The sequence below is a fragment of the Macaca nemestrina genome, chromosome 6, assembly GCF_043159975.1.
Source record: "Macaca nemestrina isolate mMacNem1 chromosome 6, mMacNem.hap1, whole genome shotgun sequence".
NCBI lineage: Eukaryota > Metazoa > Chordata > Mammalia > Primates > Cercopithecidae > Macaca > Macaca nemestrina.
This window is the reverse complement of record NC_092130.1, coordinates 48,871,565-48,898,598: the sequence shown is the minus strand read 5'-3', so window position 1 is coordinate 48,898,598 and position 27,034 is coordinate 48,871,565. Positions and strand designations below refer to the sequence as shown.

The following is a 27,034-nucleotide window of genomic DNA, read 5'->3' as shown; positions in this document are numbered from 1 at the left end:
GAAATAATGACTTTGCCTTTTAACTACTGAATGAAGAAATAAACATCCTTTGAAGAGAATAGTAATTTATCAAATAACTAAAATAAATGACTAGGTAAATAACCTATTTTTCATTTGCATCACTTTTAGAATTTTATCACGATCTCATCTCATTATCTTATCAATTCAAATGAATTAAATGCAGCAAAGGAGAATGTCCTGATCTACATATTGTCTAGGAATCACTACCAGACAGCCACTTATGAACACATTTCCCCTGCATATGAAATGCCATGATGCTAACCCCTATTAATGAAATCTTTAGCTTTAGAAAGGTCTTTTGCACTACTATAAAATAGAGCAATGTATGTTGACTTTCCAAAGATTCAAATCATGATGAAATACTTTTATAAAAGTGTAAATGCCATGTAGTTATTAAAATTTATGTTAACTGTGCATATTATTTATAAACAAAAATACAAACTGAAATACTTGAAATCATATTGTTTAGAAAGCCAAAGATAAGGTTCTGATAGTTACTAAACTAACCGTAAACATATCTTTTATGTCAATATGTGACAACACTGAAAAGAAGGACAGGGAAAGGATACCATAGATGAAGGTAAGCCATAAGAGGATATACATTCTAGGCATTATGAAAAACAAACAAAACTAATGATAACAAAAACTGGATTTATACTAACCCAGGCATTTTATTTACTTATTACATTAATAGAATTTATTCCCAATCTGCAGTGAAATATTATAATCACAATTTAGAGAAGTCAAACTCCAAAGAAGTTAAAGAACAAAAGAAAAATTCTGCAGTTTTACAAAATAAAGAGTACACTCATTTCTGCATTTTAGTTGTATTTGGTTTTTGAAATATAAACTTAAATTGTACTGATTTACAGAGTGAAAACACTTTAAGTCTTTTGGAAAATAAATGAATAAATGACTGCAATGGTCATAGGTAACATACAAGCCCTTTCAAAGGATCATAACAATCTTTTCCACCCCTTTCCCTCCATGTTTAACATGAACATCTGAAACGCATCTTTGCAGTTATCAGACAGTTAACTCTAATTACTAGTGCCCCTCAGGACTTCTGCTTTCAAACTGCATACCTATTCCTCAGCCTTCATGAAGGAGGCGAGGCAAGAGTACCAGCATTCTTTTATTCTCTTGTAAGAAACAGTGTGCTTCAGCATACTGTCATATGTATATCCACTAACTGATCACTCCCATTTTTGTTGAAAATCTGTCACAGCCACCAGCTGGACACACATGCACTATGAAATATGATCCATCCTTAGGGAGTAATAGAGGAAGAAAAACCAAGAAGGAGAGAGAAACTGTCATCATCAACCAAGGTGATGTAAGCTTCTATAATTAGAATCAGTGAAATTGAAAGGCACCACTATGCTTCTGCTTTCCCTCTAGGCTGTGTATCAAGAATCTTCACACCTGCACAAAAGGATACACTTTGTATACAGTTACTCAAGTATATGCAAACCTAAAGTTTCAAAACAGCATATTAATTTTCTTCAAAAACAGAGCAACAGATATAAATGACAAAAAATGAACTCTCATTTAAAACCATCTTTGAATTACTGGGTTCCTTTGTATCCCTTGTTCATAAAGATAACCATTACAACCCTTCTCTACTTTTAAATACTACATTTTCTAGCACTGTAAAAGCCACATACACAACATAGCACAGTTACTAAACACATACCAAATCAAACTAAACAACAGTCAGCATTAATTTGTTTGCTACGTCTGAGTAATTGTTATTCCCCTTCCAACTGGAACACCGTCATAATCATTGTCTTAGACCACTGGTATACACTAATATCTGAGTTGCTTTAAACAATTATCAAAAGAGCCTTCTTTAGCAATTACTCCATAAAATATTTCAAGTATGATAAAAAGTCTTTCTAATTCTGGTTCCCTGGGCAAATCTGTCTGAATTAGTGTCACACCATTAAGGGAGGAAGAACTGCCCCAGACAACCAGAGGGGCATGCCCTGCTCTCCTCCTCTCAGTACTCAAGAATTTTATACATAGTGAATAATAAAGACAATTTTAAAATGCCTATTTACAAGTTACCAATATTTATGTAGAAACTTAAAATAATTTTCATACCTTTAACACAGTAATTTCTGTAACTCTATCCTAAGGAAATAATCAGAGTCGTGTACAGATTTTTCCCTAAAAGCTGTTTGTGATGGCAGAAAAATTGGAAGCTACGTGAGAATACTTCATTACACTCTTATAGTATTATATTAATATTGAAAATAATGTTTTGGAAAAAGTTTAACTGCATGAGAAACACAAACACAAGGATATATAACTAAACATTCAGCATCACCTAAATTAATTATTTAAATTAATAAAAAGATACATAGTCAGCCCTCTGTGTCCATGGGTTCTGTACCTGCAGATTCAAAAAACTGCAGACCAAAAATATTTGGGGAAAATTCCATTAAAAATAATAGTAGAGGTTGGGGGTGGTGGTGATTACTTCTATAATCCCAACAGTTTGGGAGGCCGAGGCAGGCTATTGCTTGAGCCCAGGAGTTCAACACCAACCTGGAAAACATGATGAAACCCCGTCTCTACAAAAAAAAAACAAAGTTAGCTGGGCTTAGAGGCATGTACTTGTAATCCCAGCTACTCAGGAGGCTGAGGTGAGAGGATCCCTTAAGTTGGGAGGTCAACGCTGCAATGAACTGTGATCGTTCCACTGCATTCTAGCCTGGCTGATAGCGAGACCCTGTCTCAAATAAAACCCAAAAAACCAAAAACAAAAAACCCACTACAACAATAAAAAAAAATTACAAATTTCAGTATAGCAACTATTTACACCACATTTACACTGTATTAGGTATTATAAGTAATCTAGAAATGATTCAAAATACAGTCATGCATTGCTTAACAACTGGGGTACATTCTGAGAAATGTGTCATTAGGCAATTTCATCCTTGGGCAAACATCACAGAGTGTAGCTACACAAACCTAGACAGTATAGCCTACTATACACTAAGGCTACATGGTATAGCCTATGGTTCTCAGGCTATGAACCTGCTCAGCATGTTACTCTACTGAATACTGCAGGCAACTGTAACACAATGTTAAGTATTTGTGTATCTAAACACAGAAAACGTACAGTAAAAACAGGTAGGAAAATCTGACGTCATTTATGTGGTCTGTCATTACTCAACGCATGACTATATATGTAAGGATGTGCATAGATTACACAAAAATACTACAGCATTTTATAAAAGGGACTCAAACATCCTCAGATTTTAGTATCTGCAGAGGGTCCTGAAACCAAGCCCTCATGGATACTTAGGGACCATGGTACTCTAAAAAAAATGTGACAGTAGCTATCTCCAGTTTTAAGGATGATAGCAAATTCGTTTCCTTCTTCATACTCTTCTATATATTTTACATTTCTACAATAAGCATTTCTTCACAAAATTTAAAAAAAACTGCTCTAACTTAGCTTTTGTCCTAGTTTTAGTTGTATCACTTCTATGCTTTTTCTCTATTTGTGGACTCAATACCTTCTAACTAGGTACAAAAACCTATCAAGAATTCCGTATTATTTCCTAGAAGATAAATGAGGAGAATTCTCCTAAAGGATATTAGATACTCATGAACAAAAACAGAAAGTCCTCTTTTGTTTTTATGGTAGAAAGAACCACAAAGAATATACACCTGTTCAGAGTATTCTGGGTTGTAAATAAGGGAGAAGGGAAGCAATATTGAAAAGCTGAAGATTCTTAGAGGTGGGGCTCCAAATTTCTCAGTAGTAGTGTGATCAGCACTCACTGTCTTATATACAAATAGGATTATCAAAGATCCCATTTGCAAACTTCCTGAGTTTAGAAGTAACAAAAATCTGTTCATTCATTATTTCATTCTGAAATTACTTATGAAATACCATATTAAAAACAATCAGGATTTATCAAGCCCACAAATACAAAATAAAGTTCACAATGTTAACAAGTTTCTTCATCAAACACTGACTTTCACTTAAACAGCTCAAATTCTAAATTCTCCTGATGATTGATGCAACAATAGTGCTTACACCTCCTTTAGTTTGACTTGAATAAATGTTTAAACTTCTTGCTTACTGGTGCTCCATGAAGAGACCTCAGCAATCACATGTTTGTACCAAAGTCCTCCAGTTTCTCATGAGGAGGTGGGGGCATGGACCTATTTCTTACTATAGGAATGGCTTGATGAATAAGACACACACACACAAACACACACACACTCCATAAAAGCAAAACACACTTGCAATAATACCTTAAGAGGTCACAGCCATGGTCAAGTAAAAGCATCCAGACATTTTTCAGCATATCACCACAAAGGTGGTAAGTGATGTGGTGTCCTAACAATCACCTTTTATTGAGCTGCATTGACAAATGTACATTAACTCTCTAAACATACTCTGAATCTAAACAAAACATGGAGCACGGAAAGAGAATGGAGAACATGATATAATCACAGGAATAGCAATGAGAAAGAACTGCCTGCTACATTAGTAATGTGTGAGCTTAAAATGAAAAAGTAGATTCTAGTGTGTCATATCATCCTTCTACCCACTATATAAACCCAGAACAAAAGACTAGATGGAAAGAAAATACATAAAGAAGACTCAGCGAAGGGAAACCCTTCAAATTAAAAACCCCAATCTATAATGCTGCCGTGGAAATCCTTCTTTGCAAATGTTCTTTTAGGAAGGGCTGGCTGGCTCCATGGCTGTGCAGACGCTACGCTGAAGAAAGAGAGGAAGACTAACACCTTATTCTGTCCCTGAGAATATAAAAATTCCCTAAGCAACATAGAGAACAAGAAATTAAAAAAATTATGATGTAGTCTACTAAGGAACTTGAGATCTAGTTAATAAGACAACAAACATATAACCAACACTCATACAGACACACTGTTGGTTATTTAAAAATACAGCAGATGGCTGGATGCAGAAGTTCATTTTGTCTATGATCCCAGTGTTCTGGGAGGCTGCAGTGATTAGACTACGTGAGCCCAGGAGTTTGAGACTAGCCTGGGAAACATAGCAAGACACTGTCTCTACAAAAAATAAAAATACTTAGTTGAGTGTGGTGGCACATGCCTATAGTTCTAGCTACTCAGGAGGCTAAGGCAGGTCGTTCGGGCCCAGGAGTTTGAGCTTATGGTGAACTATGATCACATAACTGCATTTCACAGCTTGAGCAACAGAGTGAAACCCTGTCTCAAAAACAGCAACAAAAAAAATAAACAGTAGCAAAAGGAAGGAGAAATCAAGGAGAAGGACTATAATTTCTTAACTAAAGTACGCAAACACCAACAAAGTTTTTTAAACCTTTGAAGCATGTCCAGATTCATATTTGGCTCAATCATATTTCTATAAAAATGAGCACAAATGAGATCTGATATTCTAGAGAATCAAGTCAAAGAAAGGCACACTTGGTGAAACCAAGATGTTTCATGTTTATTGGTCCTGGTTTAATTTTACCATTTAACTCTACATATGTACCAATATTAAAAATTCAACTCACAGGCCAGGCGTGGTGGTTCATGCCTGTAATTCCAGCACTTTGGGAGGCCAAGATCGCGCCATTGCACTCCAGCCTGGGTGACAGTGTGAGACTCCGTCTCAAAAAAATTCAATTCACTACATTTCAAAATGTTTATTGTTACATGCTATTCAAAATGAAATAACGAACATTATATAAAAAATACAGGCATTTAAAACATTCTTAAATAAACTGTTAATTCCATTTTTTGTTATCTCAGAATAGTGCAGAATAATATGGGCACACTTCATGCAAGTACTATCCTACGGGACCAACGAAGAGAAGTGCACTCTATGAACAGGAAATGTCAGAAAAGGCTTCTCTACAGAGGTCATGGATGAATGGACTCTCGGGAGCTGAACGACTTTGTCAGAAGAACATGATAGAAGCCCATTCTGGATAAAAGGAGCAAGTGGCAAGATTCAAAGTGACTCATCAAAGGATAGAATTATATTAGGTAAAGAAGCCATTAAGAGCCTTCCAGGTAAAGAGAACAGGACCAAAAGTAGGGACCTCCAAACATAATGGGGCAGAAAGCTGAAAAAACTGGAGCTAAATAAGAAAAGGATTTATATACCACATACTCTCAAGATTCTTAATTTTTCTTTTTACTTTTTTTTTTTTTCTTTTCTTGTAGAGACAGGGTCTTGCTTTGTTGCACAGCTTGGTTTCAAATTCCTGGCTTCAGGTGATTCTTCCATCTTGGCATCTCAAAGTGCTAGAATTAGGTATGAGCCACTCCATTTGGCCTCACAACTTTTAAAAATCACACATAGCACTGGGCATAAAAATGAGTTACATTTATAACATACATAATGTATTTAAAAATTAATACATGTGTTGCTGGCAAAATATTTTGTATTCATTATGATATATACACAAAATCCCAAGAAACTTAAAAGGATAAGATAATAGTATTTTCTTCCCATGTCCTGGAGATTGTTTTGGGCTAAACAAATGGCCTTGCTAACTACTATCAAACAGGCCTACAAGTGATTAATTCCAAAATCAGATTCATCATTTCTAGGCAGACATTCTCCATCTCATTTGATTGGCTTCTAGCTACTCATTCTATACAGTAAAGTGACTCATCCAGTGACTTTCACATAAATTTTGTAACTATTTTTATCTTTTAAGATTGGACAAAGAAATTACTTGTTCAAAGTCAATGATTCTGAGGGTAAATTTTAATTGATTGTTCTAACTTCAAGCTAACTTGATTTAACTTTTCTTACCTTTATTCTCCCTTTGCTCTGATTCTTTAGCTTACTTGTTTACATTTACTTTAATATATTTACACATTTTGGTAAGCACTTTTTACATCCAGGTATGGAATAAATAATAATACTATTTTGTAAGCAATAGGAACAAAGGTTTTTAAAATATTTACAATAATAACAACAGCAATAGGATGCTATTAACATTACTATTTTTCAGAGCACCAGACACTAGGCAGAGCCCTTTTTATATATTATCTCACTTAATCCTTTTATAAATTTATAAGTTATCTATCAAGACAGACATACAAAGGTCACACAACTTGCCCAAAGTTACACAGGATGCTAAGCAAGCTGACAGAACAGGCACTCTTATTTTCTTTTATACTCTAAGGTTATAATTATGATGGTTGACATCTTCTAGGAGCATCCATTCTGATGAGAGAGATATTTAAATAAACAATTACACTGCAATATAGTATAATTATAATTATACTCAGCATAATGAGTGCTTACAGGCACATAAACAAGACATTATGGGAGTGTAGATATGTGCTTAATCCTTCCCAAGAAAAAAATCAGAGTTCTCCATGAGATGATGTGAAATTAAGTCTTGAGACTTTTGTTAAGAGGACAAAGAAAAAAATACATTTTAAGTAAAAGGAATTGTATATACAAGAGATGTACATAAACACATGGTTTCTTCAAGGGTCAGCAAGCTTGTTCAGTATGGCCAAAAAATAGGAAATACATAGAAAACAGGTAAAAGATAAAGTTGGAGAAGTGAACAAAGTCTAGATTTGTGCTGTCCAACTAGGGACATGTGGTTATTTACTTGTAAATTGTGCTCTATAGCTCAATACTATGGCTAGGTAGCTGCTATCAATTTCGATGGCACAGACATAAAACATTTCCATCATAACAGAAAATTCTATTAAACAGGACTGGTCTAGACTATGAATTTCCTTACATGCTAGATCACTGGAATTTTTCTGATAACTGGTGGTAGGCCGTAACAGATTTAAGAGTTTAAAACAAGTGACACTGTTAGAGCTTCACTTAGAACGGAAGAAGCAAAATAAATGGACTAGTTACTGGCAAGGGTAAAGGGGAGGATGTAGAAAGCAGGGCTAGCGATAGGGAAACAAGTTCAGAGAGAAGATAAAAAATTTTAAATCAAAGAAACAAACTAATTAAGTAGATATCTTCTGATAAAGAAATTAAACAATGCTTTTCAGGTTTTCTAATTTTTCAAAATCTCCTAAAATGAAACAATACTGCTTTTACAGTGAAAGGTGGCTGGGAGATTTTGAGAGATGCTATTACAACAGTCCTATAAAGAAAAAGGTGGCCGGGCGCGGTGGCTCAAGCCTGTAATCCCAGCACTTTGGGAGGCTGAGACGGGCGGATCACAAGGTCAGGAGATCGAGACCATCCTGGCGAACACGGTGAAACCCCGTCTCTACTAAAAAATACAAAAAACTAGCCGGGTGAGGCGGCGGGCGCCTGTAGTCCCAGCTACTCGGGAGGCTGAGGCAGGAGAATGGCATAAACCCGGGGGGCGGAGCTTGCAGTGAGCTGAGATCCGGCCACTGCACTCCAGCCCGGGCGACAGAGCAAGACTCCGTCTCAAAAAAAAAAAAAAAAAAAAAAAAAGAAAAAGGTGAACAGTAAAGAAATGACATGGGCAAATTAAGTGAAAAGCACAAATTCTGAAACACGTGAAAGGAAGAATCTGTAGATATTATTGACTGATTAGACTGTGAATACACACACATGTTCTAAAAATTTCAACCACCACCCCCAAGACAGGCAAACCTGGTATTACAATATCCTCATTTTTAGAGGTGAAGCACCAAAGATTTAGATGAACTGTCATCATTCAGTTAGTGAAGCAAGAATTCAAGATAGATGGCTCATCTAAATACTGGACTTTTTATACTAGGCTTGATTACTCATCCTGCTCACTAAATATTGCTCTTCATCACCTTTCTGCTATCTAAATACCAAAGTCATCTGCCTCAAAGATCAAAACTCTGAAATTTCTGAGACTATATGAAGACATTTAAATTTGTTGTAAACTCTAAAAATATTTGAATATTTTACAAAGGAATATGAATATACAAATCACTAATAAGTACATGAAAAGAGGCTCAACACTGTAAGTCATCAGGGATATGTAAATTAAAATCAAAATGAGATACCACTATATAACTATTAAAATTTTAAAAAATAATAATAAAATCTGACAATACCAAGTGTTGGTGAGGATGTGGAAACTGTCATTTTCAAAGAACACAAATTATGTAAAATGCAACAGCCACACTAAATAACAATTTTGGTCGTTTCTTATAAAATTAAGCATACATTTGCCATATGACCAGTCACCCACTCCTGGGTATTAACCTAAGAGACATGGAAGTATATGTATCAACAAAGATTTGTACATAAATGTTCATAGTAGCTTTATTTGCAATTGCTCAAAACTGGAACAATGCAAATATTCATAAACTGGCAAACAGAGAAACAAATTGTGGTATATTCATATAATGAAGTAATACTCACCAATAAGAGAGGGGAAAAAACACAATTGATACACACAACAGGGAATGGTCTCAAAATCATTATAATAAGTGAAAGAAGCCCGCCCCCAAAAAATTCACATTATATGATGCCATTTACATAAAATTCTAGAAACTAAAATTAATCCACAGTGACAGAAAGCACATAAATGGTTGCTTAAAGATGGGGATTTAGAAAAGATGAATTACAAAGGGAGACAACCCTAAACTTTAGGGTGATGGAAGTAATCATAATCTTGAATATGGTGATGGTTTCAAAAGTTTATTATACATATGTCAAAATTGATCAAAATCAAAATTTCATTAAAAAAATTTATTTTTTTTGAGACAGAGTCTCACTCTGTAGCCCAAGCTGGAGTGCAGTGGCATGACCTTGGCTCACTGCAACCTCCACCTCCCGGGCTCAAGTGATTCTCCTGCCTCAGCCTCCTGAGTAGCTGGGATTACAGGCAAGTGCTACCACGTCCAGCTATTTTTTGTATTTTTAGTAGAGATGGAGTTTCACCATGTTAGCCAGGCTGGTCTCAAACTCCTCATCTCAAGTGATCCGCCTGCCTTGGCCTCCCAAAGTGCTGGGATTTCAGGCATGAGCCACCGCGCCTGGCCCAAAGTGTGCACTTTAAATACAAGTAATGCATTAACTTTAATAATATCTCAATAAAGTGATAAGAAATTGTATCAAAAAAATTGTTGCAAACTCAAGAGCAATACTCAACAGAGCTTCAAAAATGTTATTACTATTATAGAAGTGCTCATTGTACATTAAAAAAAGTCACATTAAGATTAGGGTTCATGTTTATACAAAGCAATAAAACGACAAAACTATAAAAATATTTCATATGAATAAATCATCTTTTTCAGTCATTCTAAGAATTTAGTTAGAAAATAATTAAAATACACGCAAAATCTTTAATGCAAACCCTTGTACAAGTTGGGTACTAAAGAATAATTACGATAAACAACAGTAACATCTTTAAATTTTTTTTACCCTTCAACACTCTGGCAAGAAAAAGTAGATGATGGTTTACACATTAAGGGAAAAAACAAACAGACTCAAATTTCCACTGTTGTCTAAAAGAAGAAATGATTCCTCCTGATCTTTTTCTCTCTGAATTGCTGATAATAGAACAAAAGACATAAAGAACCCTATAAAGGCCATTAAACCAATTCTCTTCTTGCTGCTCTCATAAACATGATTAAGATTTTTGCTACATAGCATCCTTACCTAGACCAACTGCCAACATTGTAGGACACTGGCCAGACTCACAGGTGTTACATAATTGGTAGCATTAATTAAAAGTAAATGAAACCTTCAATATCATATTTTCTAAGTTAACTGAAATATATCCTTTTTAGGAAAAAATGACTCCATTAATTCAAGAAACAGCACATATACATAACATGACCAAAAAGCTTCTCTAACCCGGTCTCATAGTTAATAAATCAGTTTTGTCTAAAATGAATCAATTTCTCCTTTTCATGATTTGTCAAACTCTTGACAGTACTTAGTAGGATCACCATCTAACACTAGGTATACATGCAAAAATGCCACTATACTTAGCGTTATCAAACAAATGGAATCCATAAGGAGTATGTCTATTGCTCTTTCTGATCCCAGGAAATCAGTATATCTAGAAGATGACAACTCTCAGTACAGAGGAGGGCTAAAAGCAAATGACTCACAAGCATGGCCCACAGTTAATAAAGAAAATATGAAATCTGTCTAGGATTCATGACAGCACACCAAAAAAATGTGAAAAAAGAAGATACTGAAGTTGAGACTAGAATGAGCAAGCAATCAAAACACACACAACGTATGCACTCTAGCTCATACAAGGAAAACCAAATATTACAATTAAAGATTCATTTATTAATTCTACCTCTTGACATTTTTTCTACAGAAATTAAAATGTGGGCATACATTGCACTTAGCACCTTAATTTTTTAAAAATAAGGAAAAGGCTGGGGACTGTGGCTCATGGCTGTAATCCCAGCAATTTGGGAGGCCGAGGCAGGCAAATCACGAGGTCAGAAGATCGAGACCATCCTGGCTAACACGGTGAAACCCTGTGTGACTAATATCAGAGCTGTCTTAATGCTAACACTTATTCCAGTACAAACAGCTCTCGAAACAATCTTTCTTATTCCTAACACCTAACATGGAATGAGTAAATATCTGTTTATAACAACTGAAAGAACTAAACACATCCTTGGGAATTTCACTATAATCAATCATCCTTTTTATTATTATTTTTAACACATGCAAACAAGAGGAAATGCTCTGTACTAATTGTTTTAATATTCTAGAAATCGTACTTTGGAAATTGGTAACTATGAAACCTCTCCCCTCAAAAATACACATGATTTTTTTAGATTACCCTTATTTCTTGATTTAACTACTTTTCAGTCTAAAAAGAAGCTATTCACAACTACAAAATTAAAGACTTTTGAGGATACAGCTTACTTTTTTTTTTTTGCAATGGAGTTTTGCTCTTGTTGCACAGGCTGATTGGCTCACTACAACCTCTGCCTCCTGCCTCCTGAGTAGCTGCAACTACAGGCATGCACCACCACACCCAGCTAAATTTTGTATTTTTAGTAGAGATGGGGGTTTCACCATATTGGCCAGGCCAGTCTTGAACTCCTGACCTTGTGATCCGCCCGCCTAGGCCTCCCAAAGTGCTGGGATTACAGGCATGACCCACTGCACCTGGCCTAAGAACTTTTTTCATTATTTAAACAACAACAAAAAAGCAAAAACAGAACTCCGACTGGTAAGAGTATTCCTAACCAATTCTACCAAACATAAGTATTTAAAAAGATTATATATTTACCAGCCCCAAACTTTTACATACAGAACCCAGCGTGTTATTACCAAAGATACATGTAAAGATACTATATATGAAAATTAAGGAAGATTCATGAAGTGTTCCTAAATATACTCACAGAAAGATAGCTGTTAACCTCCACATCATCAGTAATGGTTTGGCGCTCTCCTTTATAGTTAATTTTCCGAAATCTTCTTCGGGATTGTCTGGCAGGAATTTCTCTTTGTAGAATACTATCTTCATTATCTTTGGCATTCTCTACCTGAAACACATGTTCATATTCCTGATTAAATATCAAATTTTTCCATATTATTGACAGTCTATGGAGTCTTAACAGGCTCATAAGGAAGCTTCATTTACTTCTTATAAAAAACTGCCTCAAGAAAACCGTCTGTATAGCACAACGCTCATGAGTTAAAGATTAAAGGTGATGTTATTATAAAGATCTGGAGACCACAGTTTCCGTCCAGGAAACAGTCTCTCTTGTGCACATAAACAGTCTCACATAAATATACATCCTCTAAGCAAAGTCACTTACCAGAAATGAAGGCTGTTAACTACACCTACATATTCAATAATTACAACTTCAGAGTTCCTCTAATTACAAAATGCCTGATTATAAACATATTTTACTTAGCAAACAATCCTGGTTATGGTTTTAGTTAACTGTTAAAAAGTAAAACAAGAAAACTTTATGCAATATTCTTTAATTTTCAACTTAATGCATGACAATAGCCACAAGTAAGGCTGGCATCTTCTAAGTAAGAATAATAAAATGGAAAATTAACATTTGTTAGGAGTTTAAAATAGGCCAGCGTGCATACACATTAAGTACTTAGTTCACACAACAGCCCTGTAAGCAGATATTACTATCTCTACTTTGTAGACAAAGAAAAACCCAAAGATATTAGTGACATTCCAGTCTCACAACAGTGATACTTATTAAAGGTGAGTTGGCAACCTGGGCAACAGAGCAAGACCGCATTTCTACAGGGGTAGAAAAGATAAGCCAGACATGGTGGTGTGCACCTGTAGTACCAGCTACTTAGGAGGCTGAGGTGGGAGGATTGATTGAGCCCAGGAGTTCAAAGCCGCTGTTAGCTATGACTGCACAACTGCACTCCAGCCTGGGCAACAGGACAAAAATCCTGTCTCAAAAAATTAAAAAAAAATTTTTTTTTAAAGTGAGGAGGAATATAGACCTATCTATCTCAACAGCTTATGCCATTGATACAAGACTGCACTGCCTGTCCAATCAAGACTATACCATAATTTTTTAAATTAACTATTTTTATAAAGGTATATTGATATGCGCCAAAAATCTACCTGTATAACTAAGCTCACATCTAATAAATAACAAGTGGTGGTTTTAGTTTTTCCCTATAACTGCTCTTTTTGCTGATGTCAGAGTTCTCGATATTACCAAAAATTTCCTAGGCACCCACCCAAACACAGTGGTGTCCCCCTATCTGAGGGGGATACATTCCAAGATCTCCACTAGATACCTGAAACTGCAGACAGTACCAAATCCTACCTATGCCACGTATTTTTCTGTATTTACAGAACTATGATAAAGTTTAATTTATAAATTAGGCACAGAAGAGATTAATAATAAAATATAATTATAATAATATACTGTAATAAAAGTTATGTGGGGGGCAGGCGCAGTGGCGAGTGCCAGTAGTCCCTGCTACCAGGGAAGCTAGGGCGAAAGGATCACTTGGGCGCAGGAGTTAACATCCAGCCTGGGCAACACAGTAAGACCCTGCCTCTTAAAAAAAAAAAAAGTTATGTGAATATGGTCTTTTTTTTTTTTTTTTAACTTTTATTTTAAGTTCAGCAGTACAAGCGCAGGTTTATTACGCAGGTAAACTTGTGTCATGGGTTTGTTATACAGATTATTTCAGCACTCAGGTATTAAGCCTAGTGTCTATTAGTTATTTTTCCTGATCCTCTCCCTCCTCCCACCCTCCACCAAAAGGCCCCAGTGTGTGTTGTTCCCCTCTATGCGTCCATGTGTTCTCATCATTTAGCTCCTCTCTCTTTCAACAGTACCACAGTCCTGAAAATGTGGAAAGTGAAACTGCAGATATGGGGGTGTGGGAGACTACTGTATCATATCAACATTCTCAGCACCCCTGCTTGTCTTCCAAATCTTTGGTTCAATTCTCTCTCAGATCGTCAATTCTCTATAAATCCCTCCCATAATGCTCTTTCATTCCCATTACCACCTCTCCTTAATTCAAGTCTTAATCACCTCAGTCCCAAACCACAGCAAGAGGTGATCCTGCTGCTTTACGCATGTTCCTCTCCAATTCTATCCTGCATGGTCAGACAAATCACCTAGATAATCACCATTTCTCAGGTTTCCTGTTCAAAATGCCACAAGGGACTTCTAATGTTGACACCAAATAAATTTTAAACTCTTACACTTGATATTCAAAGTCATTATAAACTCCATTCCCAAAATGCTTTTATCACCTTATCTTACACGTACAATCCTGGAAAAGCTGCTCCCTTATTTGCTTTCCCACAAAAATTCTAATTAGATACACAAAATTTCCTAATGATTTCTAAGAGCTGATATCTAATCTGTTCTGTTCAGATGTGAATTCAAGAATAAGTAGCAACCAACTCAATGTGACTATTCCTGTGCCCCTATATATAAATAACTTATACTATGCCAAGTAACTTATTTCTTCAATTTGGGTTATCATACCCATTCTGTCTTCACATGCTATCATTTAGACACTACCTATCTCAACAGCCATCTCTTCCATAATCACAAAAGATATACCACTCCTCAGACTTGGATTGGCTTATTGTGTATACACACCTAGACTTTTCAAAAATGGGACATGTTCTCTACTGCCTTCAGACCTTTACATATGCAGCTGTCACTTCTGGCTAAAAGCCCATTCTGTCTTTGCCAACATATTTGCCTCCTACCTACATCTTATGACCTAGTTCAACCAATCCCTCCTCTACTCCAGAAAGGTATTACTCCTTCTATAGCACTAAGCATACCAACCTCACTAATAAGATAACAAGTTCTCTAAGGCAGGAACTGTATTATGTAATATTACATTCATCTTTGTTCACCTAATATTCAAGACATTTGCCAAAATGGGTGTTTAACTAAATTTTCCCTTTTGCCTCAAATACATAGGTCCTTGGAATAATGTATAAGGTCCTCAAAAGGTATACACAAGGCCATATACCAGAAACTGTAGCTTATCTCATTTAAGGCTCACAATAACCCTATTACATAGTTACTTTTCCTATTGTATAGGTGGTACAGAGTATCATAAAGTTAATTCACAGGTTGGGAAGGGTGGCTCACGCCTGTAATCCCAGCACTTTGGAAGGTCGAGGCAGGTGAATCATGAGGTCAGGAGTTTAAGACCAGCCCGGCGAAGATGGTGAAACTCCATCTCTACTAAAAACTACAAAAATTAGCCAGGCACGGTGGCAGGCGCTGTAATCTCAGCTGCTCGGGAGGCTGAGGCAGGAGAACTGCTTGAACCCGGGCGGCAGAGGTTGCAGTGAGCAGAGATCATGTCACTGCACTCAAGCCTGGGTGACAGAGTGAGACTCTGTCTCAAAAAAAAAAAAAAAAAAAAAAAAGTAAATTCACACAAGTAGGTGAATCAGGACTCAAAACCCAAGTGTGACTAAAAAGTCCAACTTCATATTGCTCTATCCCAAAATATAAAACAGATTATCTACTTTAGGCAAAAGTCCAACATTACATGATTCTTAGGTCTTTCAATATCTACCTCTTATTGAGCAATGCAGAGATTTAAACAATAAAGGCTTTACAGAGTAAAAATGGAAGTAAAATAAATTTAGGAAAAGGCTTTCTACGTTTCAAAATCTTGGGAAAAGTACCAAATGCAAAGAAAAATCTAATCATGACTTTTATTCCAGGAATATAAAGAATTAAATGCCCTTAACAAAGTTCCCACTGAATATAACTGAATTGTGGTATTTAAAACATTAAAGCCTGCATGAAAAACAATGTTAAGATTTTTAAAAAATAAAACCACAAACACAACTGAAATGGCACAAAAGGTGCAGAATCCAAAGGCCAAGAATGATGTGAAAGCAAAAATACTTGAACTTGGGAAACCAATAAAGTCCTTGATCTACCAGACAGTTTCTGTTAAACTCTAAAGATTTTTCACTCTGATGTTTGTAGGGAGTGAGAGAGACAAGAGATGAAACAAGAGACTCTATCAAAGTTGAGGAATCTAATAGAAACCTACTTATAAAGCTCATCCCAAACAGCTACACCCTCATTACAAGGGTAAGCAAGGTATAAGCAGAAGGGGACAGGAAGAAAACTTGCCTGGCACTGGGAAAAGGGGAAGAGGGGAAGCAACTAAACAAAAAGTGCCTTCCCCTGAGAATTCAAAACCACAAGCCATCCCTCATGCAGATCTGTAGTTTGAATTCATAATACCTCAAGCGTGCAAGTAAACTGAAAGTCATTCAGCACTATTAATATACAATAGCAGAAACAACAAATGCAAAACTTCCTTACAAAAATGCAGGGGTTTTTTTCTTTTTTTGAAATGGAGTTTTGCTCCTGTCACCCAGACTGGTGTGCAATGGTGCAGTCTTGGCCCACTGCAACCTCCACCTCCCAGGTTCAAGTGATTCTCCTGCCCCAGGCTCCCAAGTAGATGGGATTACAGGCATGCACCACCATGCCCAGCTAAATTTTGTATTTTTAGTAGAGATGGCGTTTCACCATGTTGGCCAGGCTGATCTCAAACTCCTGACCTCAGGTGATCCACCCACCTCAGCCTCTCAAAGTGCTGGGATTACAGGTGTGAGCCACCGTACCAGGTCAACAAAAATGCAACTTTAACATAAACCTCAAAGTATTACCGTGCCTAAAGTTTCAAGACATATGAACTCATAGACAAACATAAAAAAATCCCAGCTACATCAAAATCATGTGAGGAAGCAAGACATAATTAAAAATAATAAACCCCCCAAAAAGCAGAATGACACTTGCAAACACTCCAATATACCGAAAGTATTAGAGAACAGAAAGCCAAAATTTAAAAACTTTCAAACAAAAGAAAACTTGAAAATGAGCCAGAGATGATAAACAGCAACCAAGCAGGTGAGGCTTGACCAGGACAAAAAGCCCTAAGTGCCCTCCTCCCCATTGCCAGGCTAGCAAGCAGTGAGGAACAACCAATAGCAATCTACATTTGCAGGAGAGATGAGAACATGAAGAGACCCTGCTGAAGCACAAGAGCACAGAGAAGGCCTAAAACTGAGTGGAGCAGGAACACTGACTGAGAAAAATCTTTCAGCAAACTCAAGGACAAAGTAACAATAAACAAATTTGAAACCACTGGTGCACTGAAGGCAACCGTAATAGCAAGAGAATCCAAACCTAGCTCAACTCCAGCAGAAATGTGTTCATCTCTAGGCTTAAAAGCCATAGCCCTATACCCAATGCCTAACATTAAATCCAAAATTATAACTCACATAAAAAAGGAAAGGTAAAACAACACAAAACAAAAAACAAAACAAACAAACAAAAAACACTGCCAAGAGACAAAGCAATCAACAGAGCAGTCTACAAAAATCAGAGTGGATCCAGATGCTGGAACTACCAGACAGAATTTCAATCAACTATGATTAAATACGTTATAGGTTCACTGGAAAAGGTACAGACAACACACACAGATGGAGAATTTTAGCAGATAAAAGAAAAATATAAAAGTAAAATGAAAATGTTAGAAAGAAAAGATATAGTAATAGAGATGAAGAATGTCTTTGACATGCTCATTGGCAGACTCAACACAATTGAGTTAAGATCAATGAAATTAAACATAGGACAATAAAATTACCAAAGAGAGAGAGGAAAAGAGTTAAATAAGAAAAATGAAGGAATTGAATGGCATACTAAGATACAACTAAAAAGGGAGTTAGTATAGTAAACTGGGAAGATAAATCCAGAAGATTTACTCAACATACAGCACAAAGTCATCATGAAGAGGTGAAAAATAAGAAAGCTAAGAATATACAATACAGATGAAAGGTTGAAAAAAAAAGTTCAAGAAAGTGACAGAACAAGACAATATTTAAGGAAAAAAAGAATTTTTGATGCCCAAAGCAGTCCAAAAAATCCAAAACAGGATAATGAAAAACCATGATACCAAATTACAAAGAAAACACAAACAGAAGACTTTTAATGCAGCCAGAGAGAAAAAAGAGATCAGGAAGGCAATTAGATTAACGTCTGACTCCTCAAAAAACAATGAATGTAAAAAAACAGAATGTATTAATTGTGTTAACAAAAAATTATTCTCCTCCTAAAATTGTATTAATGGCAAAACAATCCTCCAAGAATGAAGAAAAATAAAGTTATTTTCAGAGAAAAAAGCAAACAATACCTGAGATACTTAACAACAAAAGATCTTCAGGAAAGAATTTTTAATGGGTGTACTTTAAACATAACACAAGTGTTACCATTAGGACGGTCTCATATACAAGAAAGAATTAAAAGCAAAAAATATTAAATACGTGGTTAAATAGGAATAAATAATGACTGCATAAAACAGTAAGGCAAAATTTACAGAATACACAAAGCTAAAATACTGGACAATAGGAATTACATTTGGATACTAGCATTAAACTCTTATCAGTTTAGCTACTTGTTAGCCTCAGCTGTTTTTAAGTAGGATTTTTTTTTTCTTGTTTTTATACATAATCTCACTCTTGTTGCCCAGGCTGGAGTGCAGTGGCACAATCTTGGCTCACTGCAACCTCCACGTCCCGGGTTCAAGTGATTCTCCAGCCTCAGCCTTCTGAGTAGCTAGGATTACAGGTGCCCACCACACCTGGCTAAGTTTTGTATTTTCAGTAGAAATGGGGTTTCACCATGTTGGCCAGGCTGGTCTCGCACTCTTGATCTCAGGTGATCCACCAGCCTTGGACTCCCAAAGTTTTGGACTCCCAAATCTTTGGACTCCCAAAGATTACAGGAGGGAGCCATTGTGCCTGGCCTAAGTAGGAATTTTAAAATAGTCAGAATTAGCACTAAAAGAAGAGACCATTTCTCTAAGAGTATGGTGGGGAGGAGAGGAAGGAAAAAAGAACCTAAAGGAGGGCAAAAAAAAAAAAAAGGGGGGGGGGAAAAACAAGAACAAATACAAAGCACATAACGTGGTGGAAGTAAATTCAGACCTATCAGCAATGACAATGAATACAAATAGAAGAGTCTTTCCAGGTAAAAAAGAATCTCATGTCAAGACCCCAAGTATTAAGATTCACAGAATCCTGATACTTCTGAGAGAAGCCCAATAATTTTAAATATTTCTCTGCTTTCTGGTGAAGGAAATCCCAATCTAATACATTTCTTGGTGTCCACACCCGCTATAAATCATTAACAAAGGTTTGTTATCCTTTTAGTGGGGAAATGGCACCTACTTATTATCATCATAATCTGAGCTCTATAACCACTAGGAATGGTTTAACTGCTTGGATATCGCTGCTTCTAAGCTTTTGCAATGAACAACCCTAGGAAACACATTTTTCTTCTTAAGGTGAAAAAATTTGGTAAATACTTTTAAGAGAAAAAAATAGTCATGTGTCGATGCTGACGTTTCCTACTGACGTTTTAGACTGGAGTTTTTCTTAACATCTTTAATTTTACACAACTCTTATGCTAAAATAAAAATCTTGATTACTAATGACATTTATTTATGCATCTATTAGTTATATTAACTATAATTATAATTATAAATTTCAATTATTTCCAATTAAATGTATCATAATATATAGAATTTTTCATAATTTATACATAAATATTATCCATACATATATAATTGCTTTAAATTAACAAAATCAACATTACCACTAACATCCTGGTTCCATCATCCTGTATACTAATTTGAATACTAATATTTATATATGTATAGATTTATGTATATGTGTTATGTTAAATTAATTATAATTAGTTACATATAATGGGCATCTATACACACACATATACAGCCATGTGTCACTTAAACGATAAGGATACATTCTGAGGAATTAGTTGTTAGGCAATTTTGTCATTGTGTGAACATCATAGAGTGCACTTACACATAGACAGTACAGCCTACTACTTATCTAGGCTATATAGTATGGCCTATTGCTCCCAAGCTACCAACCTGTAAAGCATGTTACTATACTGAACACCTTAGGCAATTATAACACAATGTTAAGTATCTGTGTACCGAAACACAGAAAAGATACAGTAAAAACACAGTATTATAATTTTATGGAACCATTGTCATACATGTGATTGGTCATAACCAAAACATTGCTCTGCAGTGCATGACTGTACAGAAAACTGTAAAAAGACCACTAGTAGGCTGGGCTCAGTGGCTCACGCCTGTAATCCCAGCACCTTAGGAGGCTGAGGTGGGTGGATCACCTGAGGTCAGGAGTTTGAGGCTAGCCTGACCAACATGGTCAAACCCCATTTCTACTAAGAATATAAAAATTAGCTGGGAGTGGTGGCGTGTGCCTGTAATCTCAGCTACTCGGGAGGCTGAGGTAGGAGAATCACTTGAACCCAGGAGGTGGAGGTTGCAGTGAGCTGAGATCATGCCACTGCACTCCCGCCTGGGTGACAGATCGAGACTCCGTCTCAAAAATAATACTAATATTAAAAAAAGACCACTAGTAACACCAACAATGAGACAACTGGCTCTTTCTGTGCTAGGGGACATACTACATTAGGAATGTACAGGTAAAATACTGTCTCTTAAAGTCACCAGAAATAATAATTATTCGTGGAACTATACCAAAATTTTACATATATTAGAATCATGTATTTTGTTTTTTGGGGGAAAGAGTAAATATTTTCTCCTTTTGAATTGTTTTTAGTATATAAAAATATTTACATGGCTCTCCTAAAATTGCTCTTCTTTCTCAGGTTTCTTCTAGTTCTCCTTGCTTTTTTATTCTTTTAAATGGCACAAAATGCAAAACAAAATAAACACTATACCTGATGGTATATTTCACTGGGATTTCATTATATTCATAGGGTAAACTAACAAAAAGTAATATCCTTATTCTGGTAACTCCATACCTAAGAACATGGCATCTCTTTTTTTGCTCAAGTTTAATTTTTTTATTTCAGGGGTATTTAAATACATTGTTTCTGCACATTTGTTAAGTTTAATCTTAAGTGTTTTGTTTGTTGGTTTTATAGATGGAGTCTATGTTGCCCAGGCTGAAGTGCAGTGGCTATTCACAGACAGGAATAATGGGGACTACAGACGTGTGTCACGACACCCAGCTTAAGTATTTTTCATACAGTTTTTGTAAATGTATTCTTCTTCCCTTATATGACATATGTTACAGATCAATTCCTTTATCCCTATTTAAAAAATATCCTGGGATTATGATGGGAATTGCACTAAATTTTAGACAAATTTTGAGATAATTTATATCTTAAAAATATTGTCTCAACTGATTTAAAGAAGATCTAAAAACAACTTTTTATGGTTTTCTGTGTAAAGGTCTCCTACAACTTTTTTTTAGATTTAATCTGATGTATATAGATGGTTTTGATGTTCATAAATGGTATGTCTATAAAATTCAATTTTCTACTTGCTTGTAAGGAGAAATACAGTTGATTTTTATGTATGAACAAGTATCCAACGACCTTGCTGAAATGACATAAATTTCAAAAGTTCACACTTAGGTTATTTGGGGTTTTCTACATATAAATTATGTCATCTGTAAATCACAGTTTTATATTTTTTTCCAATCTCTTTCTTCCCCTGCCTAAATGCATCTCCTAGCCAATAGTTTTGGTATGGTGAGCTTTCTTCATATAATCCCAAATGTTGGGAGAAAGTTTTCAATGTTTATTATAGGGTTTCTGCAGGTAACAATTACGTTATAAAAGTTTCATTCTCTTCCTAGCTTGCTAAAAGCTTTTAAAATCATGAATGGGTTTTGATTATCAAGAGCTTTTTCTGCATCTACAGAAATTATTACCCGATTTTTTTTCTCTAATTATATCAATGTAGTGAATCCCATATATTTTCAAATGCTAAATCAACTTGTGATTCTGGAACTAAATTCAATGTAGTCATGTTGTTTTATCCTTTGTATGTACACTGAGATTCAACTACCTAAAATATTTAGATTTTTACATTTATTTTTATTTAAAAATACTAACCTATAATACTGCTTTTGTATAATGCCCTTGTTAGGTTGTTATAAAAATTATAATAGGCTCATAAAATAAGGCAAAGAAGTTAATTTTTTTTTTTTTCCTGTTAGATGCTCAGTATTATTTCTTCTTTAAATGTTTGGAAAAATTTACCAGTGAAGTCACATGGGTCTGAATTTCTAAATGAAAATGTTTATAATTACAGATTCACTTTCTCTGCACATCTTCTATTTGTGTGTGTATGTGCTACTTTGGTGATTTTTTTTTTAAAGGAATTTGACTAGAACTTCAAACTTACTAGCTTTAAGCTTTCCATACCATCTCCCTTATTAGCATTTTAAAAATGTTTGCTTGATCATAGTAGTGAATCCTTTTTCATTCCTGATACTGATCGTATGGCATGTTTTATTTTTTATTATCTCTGACAGGGGTTTATCAATTTCCTTAGTCTTTTCTGAGACTCAACCTTGTCCTTTGTCAATCCTCATTATCCTAAGTTTGCTTTTATGCCATTGATATTTATTTTTATATTGATCTTTATTATTTCTTGGCTTGTGATTTCTATTCATATACTGCTCTTTTAATTTCCTGACATGAACACTTTACTGTTAGCCTTTGCTCTTATACTACTAGGGCTTAAATTTCACAACAAGAAAGGCTTACACTGAATTCTACACATTTTAATAGGTCATATTTATTCATTTAAAATATTTTCTAATTTTCTAAGTAATTCTTCTTTTACAAGCAATTTAGAGCATATGCCTGAATTTCAGAATTTGTATTTTTTTCTAGCTGTGTTTTTATAATTGGTTTTTAAATTAATTTCATGGTGGTCAGAAACTATAAAATTTCAAATACTGAAATTTTGAGACTTGCTTCATGTCTCAGTATATGGTCAAATTTAAAAAACATTCCAAGCACACTTGAAAAGTAGGCACACTCTGTTGTTGATAGGTGTAGTGTTCCCTGTATGTCTCTTAGGTAAAATGTGTACATGATGAGGTTCAAATCCTCAATATCCTTAACTGATTTGTGGTGGTGGTTTTGTCAGTTACTTTGGAGGTACATTAAAATCTCTCGGTCAGGCACAGTGGCTCATGCCTGTAATCCCAGCACTTTGGGAGGCCGAGGCAAGAGAATTACCTCAGGTCAGGAGTTCAAAACCAGCCTGGCCAACATGGCGAAACACTATCTCTACTAAAAATACAAAAATTAGCTGGGTGTGGTGGGGCAACCTGTAATCCCAGTTACTTGGGAGGCTGAGGCAGGAGAATCACTTAAGCCTGGGAGGCAGAGGTTGCAGTGAGCTGAGATTGTGCCACTGCATTACAGCTTAGATGATAGAGCAAAATTCCATCACAAAAAAAACCTAAAAATAAAAATCTCCCACTGTGAGTGTGAGTTTCTCTAGTTCTGATTTTACTAAGGACAAGTTTTGTTTTATATATTTTGAAGGCATGTAAAGCTTCAGGATTGTGTAACCTTGATACAATTAACCTTTTATCACTATACAGTACCATTCTTACATTAAATAATGCTTCTTGCCTAAAAGTATACTTTGGGCCAGGCATAGTGGCTCACATCTATAAGTCCAACACTTGGGGAGGTTGAGGTGGGAGGATTGCTTGAGGTCAAGAGTTCGAGATCAGCCTGTGAAACATAGCAAGGCTGTCTCTACAACAACAACAACAACAACAACAACAACAACAAATAATTAGCTGGTATGGTGGGATGCATCTGTAGTCCCAGCTACTTGAGAGGCTGAGGAGAGAGGCTCACTTGAGCCCAGGAGTTCAAGGCTGCAGTGAGCTACTGCACTACTGCACTCCACTCTGGGCAAGGTTCTGTTTCTTTAAAAAAAAAAAAGAAGAAGAAGTTAAAACAAGGAGATTACTTTATAATGTGTCAGATTAAGATGACTAACTTATCAGGCGATCAAGAATGTGTTCAGTAACAGACATTTCCAATCACCAGTGGAGTTATTCAAATCTGTACAAACAGACAAAACCATTTGACCAGTCATTTTTAACAATTCTGAAAAATTTCACCTATTTTGGATTTTCTCCTATAACTCATAAAGCATTTAAAATTATACCAATCAATAAATTAAATTTTTGAAATTTAAAAACTACCAGCCATAAATATATGTACTTGATGTGACTTTTTATTTTATATACTTGTTTTTCTGAAATAGTGAAGAATAAATTGGAGATATAATGCTTCTTGAACCCAAAATATGTCAACATGTATTTGCTAACAATAAGGACTTTGTCTTACAGAACCACAATATGGTTATCAAACTCAGGGAATTTGATATTATCCAATCTGCAGTCCATATTTTGAATTTATCGATTGCACCAACAATGTCATTTATAGCTATGCCTATTTCTCCTTTTCTTCCTCCTTGTATGAAAATATTACATAAAGTACGTAAAATAAGCACTAAAACAGGATGTATAACACTGAAGTAAAAGCAGTATTTCTTTTGCATACAGTATGAGAAATACAAAATACAACTAAAAAGTGAGAAAAATCAATACTGCCTGGGCAGTTTCCTTGCCATGTTCCTCAATACATACATTTAAAAGAAAGAATTCTGAGGCTCTAATAGGAATCCCATATATTCAGTGCTTAAAGAAAACAAATTTGAAACAATACATACTCCATCCTTGAACAAACTTGAATTCAAGAAAGATTTACTGAATACTTACTATGCAGGCAGCACTCTGCAATACTCTGGGAGATACAATAAGACATAATCTTTGCCCTGTAAGAGCTTAAAATCCAGTTGCTCACATAAAATTAGGGATAGTGAGTTCATGGTTATACAGATGATCCAGTTTAGGAAAGAGAAAACAAAATATTTGAAGATATCTGACTATAGCACCATGAAATGGAAAAGTAGTTTAGTTTTGAGCCCTTACACTAAAATGCTTAAGAATTCAATTTCTCTTCTCGACAGTTCAAATCTAATCAGATGACATGGTCATCTACATGAGATCCTAGCAGGACAATGAGTCCACTGAGTATATGCTATTTTCTAGTAAGGTCATCTTAGAACAAGGTAAAAGCAAGCTGTGTTCTTGATTCTTCTAATACTTAAAAAAAAAAAAAAAAAAAAAAAAAAACCAACCAAACAAAAACCATATTCTAAAGTTAGATCAACTACTTAGCTCTTTTAAGAAAAAATAAAGAATTATTCCTTAAATACACCCTTAAATAAAAACTTATCTCAAATAATTAAAAAGTGAAAATACTGAGACCATTTCTTACTTGGATCTAATCATATGTCTTTTTACTTTTCTCTGCTTCATTCTCTCTAGTCTTGGGCACAGACTACAGAATTCAAAGTTTATTGAAAAAGTGAAATTGAATGGGAAAGAAGAAATCACTTGAGGCTGGCCACGGTGGCTCACGCCTGTAATCTCAGCACTTTGGGAGGCCGAGGCAGGTGGATCACCTGAGGTCAGGAGTTCGAGACCAGCCTGGCCAACATGGTGAAACCCCCATCTCTACTAAAAAATACAAAACCTAGCTGGGCATGGTGCCAGGTGCCTGTAATCCCAGCTACTCAGGAGGCTAAGGTAGGAAAATTGCTTACATCCGGGAGGTGGAGGTTGCAGTGAGCCAAGATTGCACCACTGCATTCCAGCCTGGGCACCAAGAATAAAACTCTGTCTCAAAAAAAAAAAAAAAAAAAAAAGTCACTTGAAAACTCATGGCCCCCTTTTAAAAATTTTTAGTTTTCTGGTAGAAGGGGTAAAAAACACCAAATCTGCAAATTATATATAAGTGTATTATGTTTCACACTCTCTTGAGGATCAAAAAAAGTCTGAAGAGACAGAAACAGATAAACTTGGTAGACGGTTCTGACGCTACTTGATAAAATCTCTAAAAGGTCACAGTAATAAAACCTCCTTAAGCATTTAAAGCCTACTACATTTAAAGTTAAAACTGAAGCATATCAAAAACAATTCAGCATTCTTTAAAGTTCTTACCACAATCATTTCTGAAGGCTCTAATACAAGACAATCACATCCTCTTTTTCCTCCAAACTGCTTACCAAAACTATAAAAACAGAAAAACAATTTCTTTAGCAAAGGTTATTAATAAAATATATCAATATAGGAAAAAAAAGCAACAAAAAAAGCCCTGAGATGGTAGCCAAGAAATTCTGATCCTGTCACTTATATTAAGATTTTCTAAAAAAGAAAGAAAAAAAAAAGAAAACGTTCTCAATTTCCCAGACATAACAGATCTCAATATAATACTACATGAAAATTCTTTTTAAACTTCTGCCTTTAACTAGTCCCTAAAATTAGTTATAAAAGATACCGATCTAATCTTAAATTTTTAACATCTGTCAATATATGTTGAACAAAGGAAAAAAATACACTTAATAAAAATCTAATAAAAGTGATAACCGGATTAGGCAATGTTTTATAAAAGTAAATTATTATTATCTTTTGGGAGCAGTATTAAGACAACAGATATTAAAAATAAAAAAACCTTAAAAGATATTCACACCTGAGTAGTCTCTTGGTAGCCAACTTGCATTGGTTCCAGAGTCCCCAAGGATACAAAAATCTACCAATGCTCAAGCGCCTAACATAAAATGATATAGCATTTG

General features: G+C 35.3%; 1 protein-coding gene across 18 annotated transcripts in view; it reads right to left on the bottom strand.

The window, feature by feature from the left end:
* LOC105467197 (Rap guanine nucleotide exchange factor 6) overlaps positions 1-27,034 on the bottom strand; it is a 218,735-nt gene that overhangs the window by 119,210 nt on the left and 72,491 nt on the right. For 16 of the 18 annotated variants that reach the window (XM_071097788.1, XM_071097791.1, XM_071097790.1 and 13 more), the window contains 2 exons: positions 26,403-26,472; positions 12,319-12,462 (listed from right to left, as the gene is read on the bottom strand). In XM_071097788.1, the coding sequence (XP_070953889.1) occupies positions 12,319-12,462; positions 26,403-26,472 (214 nt within the window). Of the gene's footprint in view, positions 1-12,318; positions 12,463-25,115; positions 25,492-26,402; positions 26,473-27,034 lie in introns of those variants that run through there. The other 2 variants (XM_071097800.1, XM_071097795.1) reach the window with 2 other exon arrangements.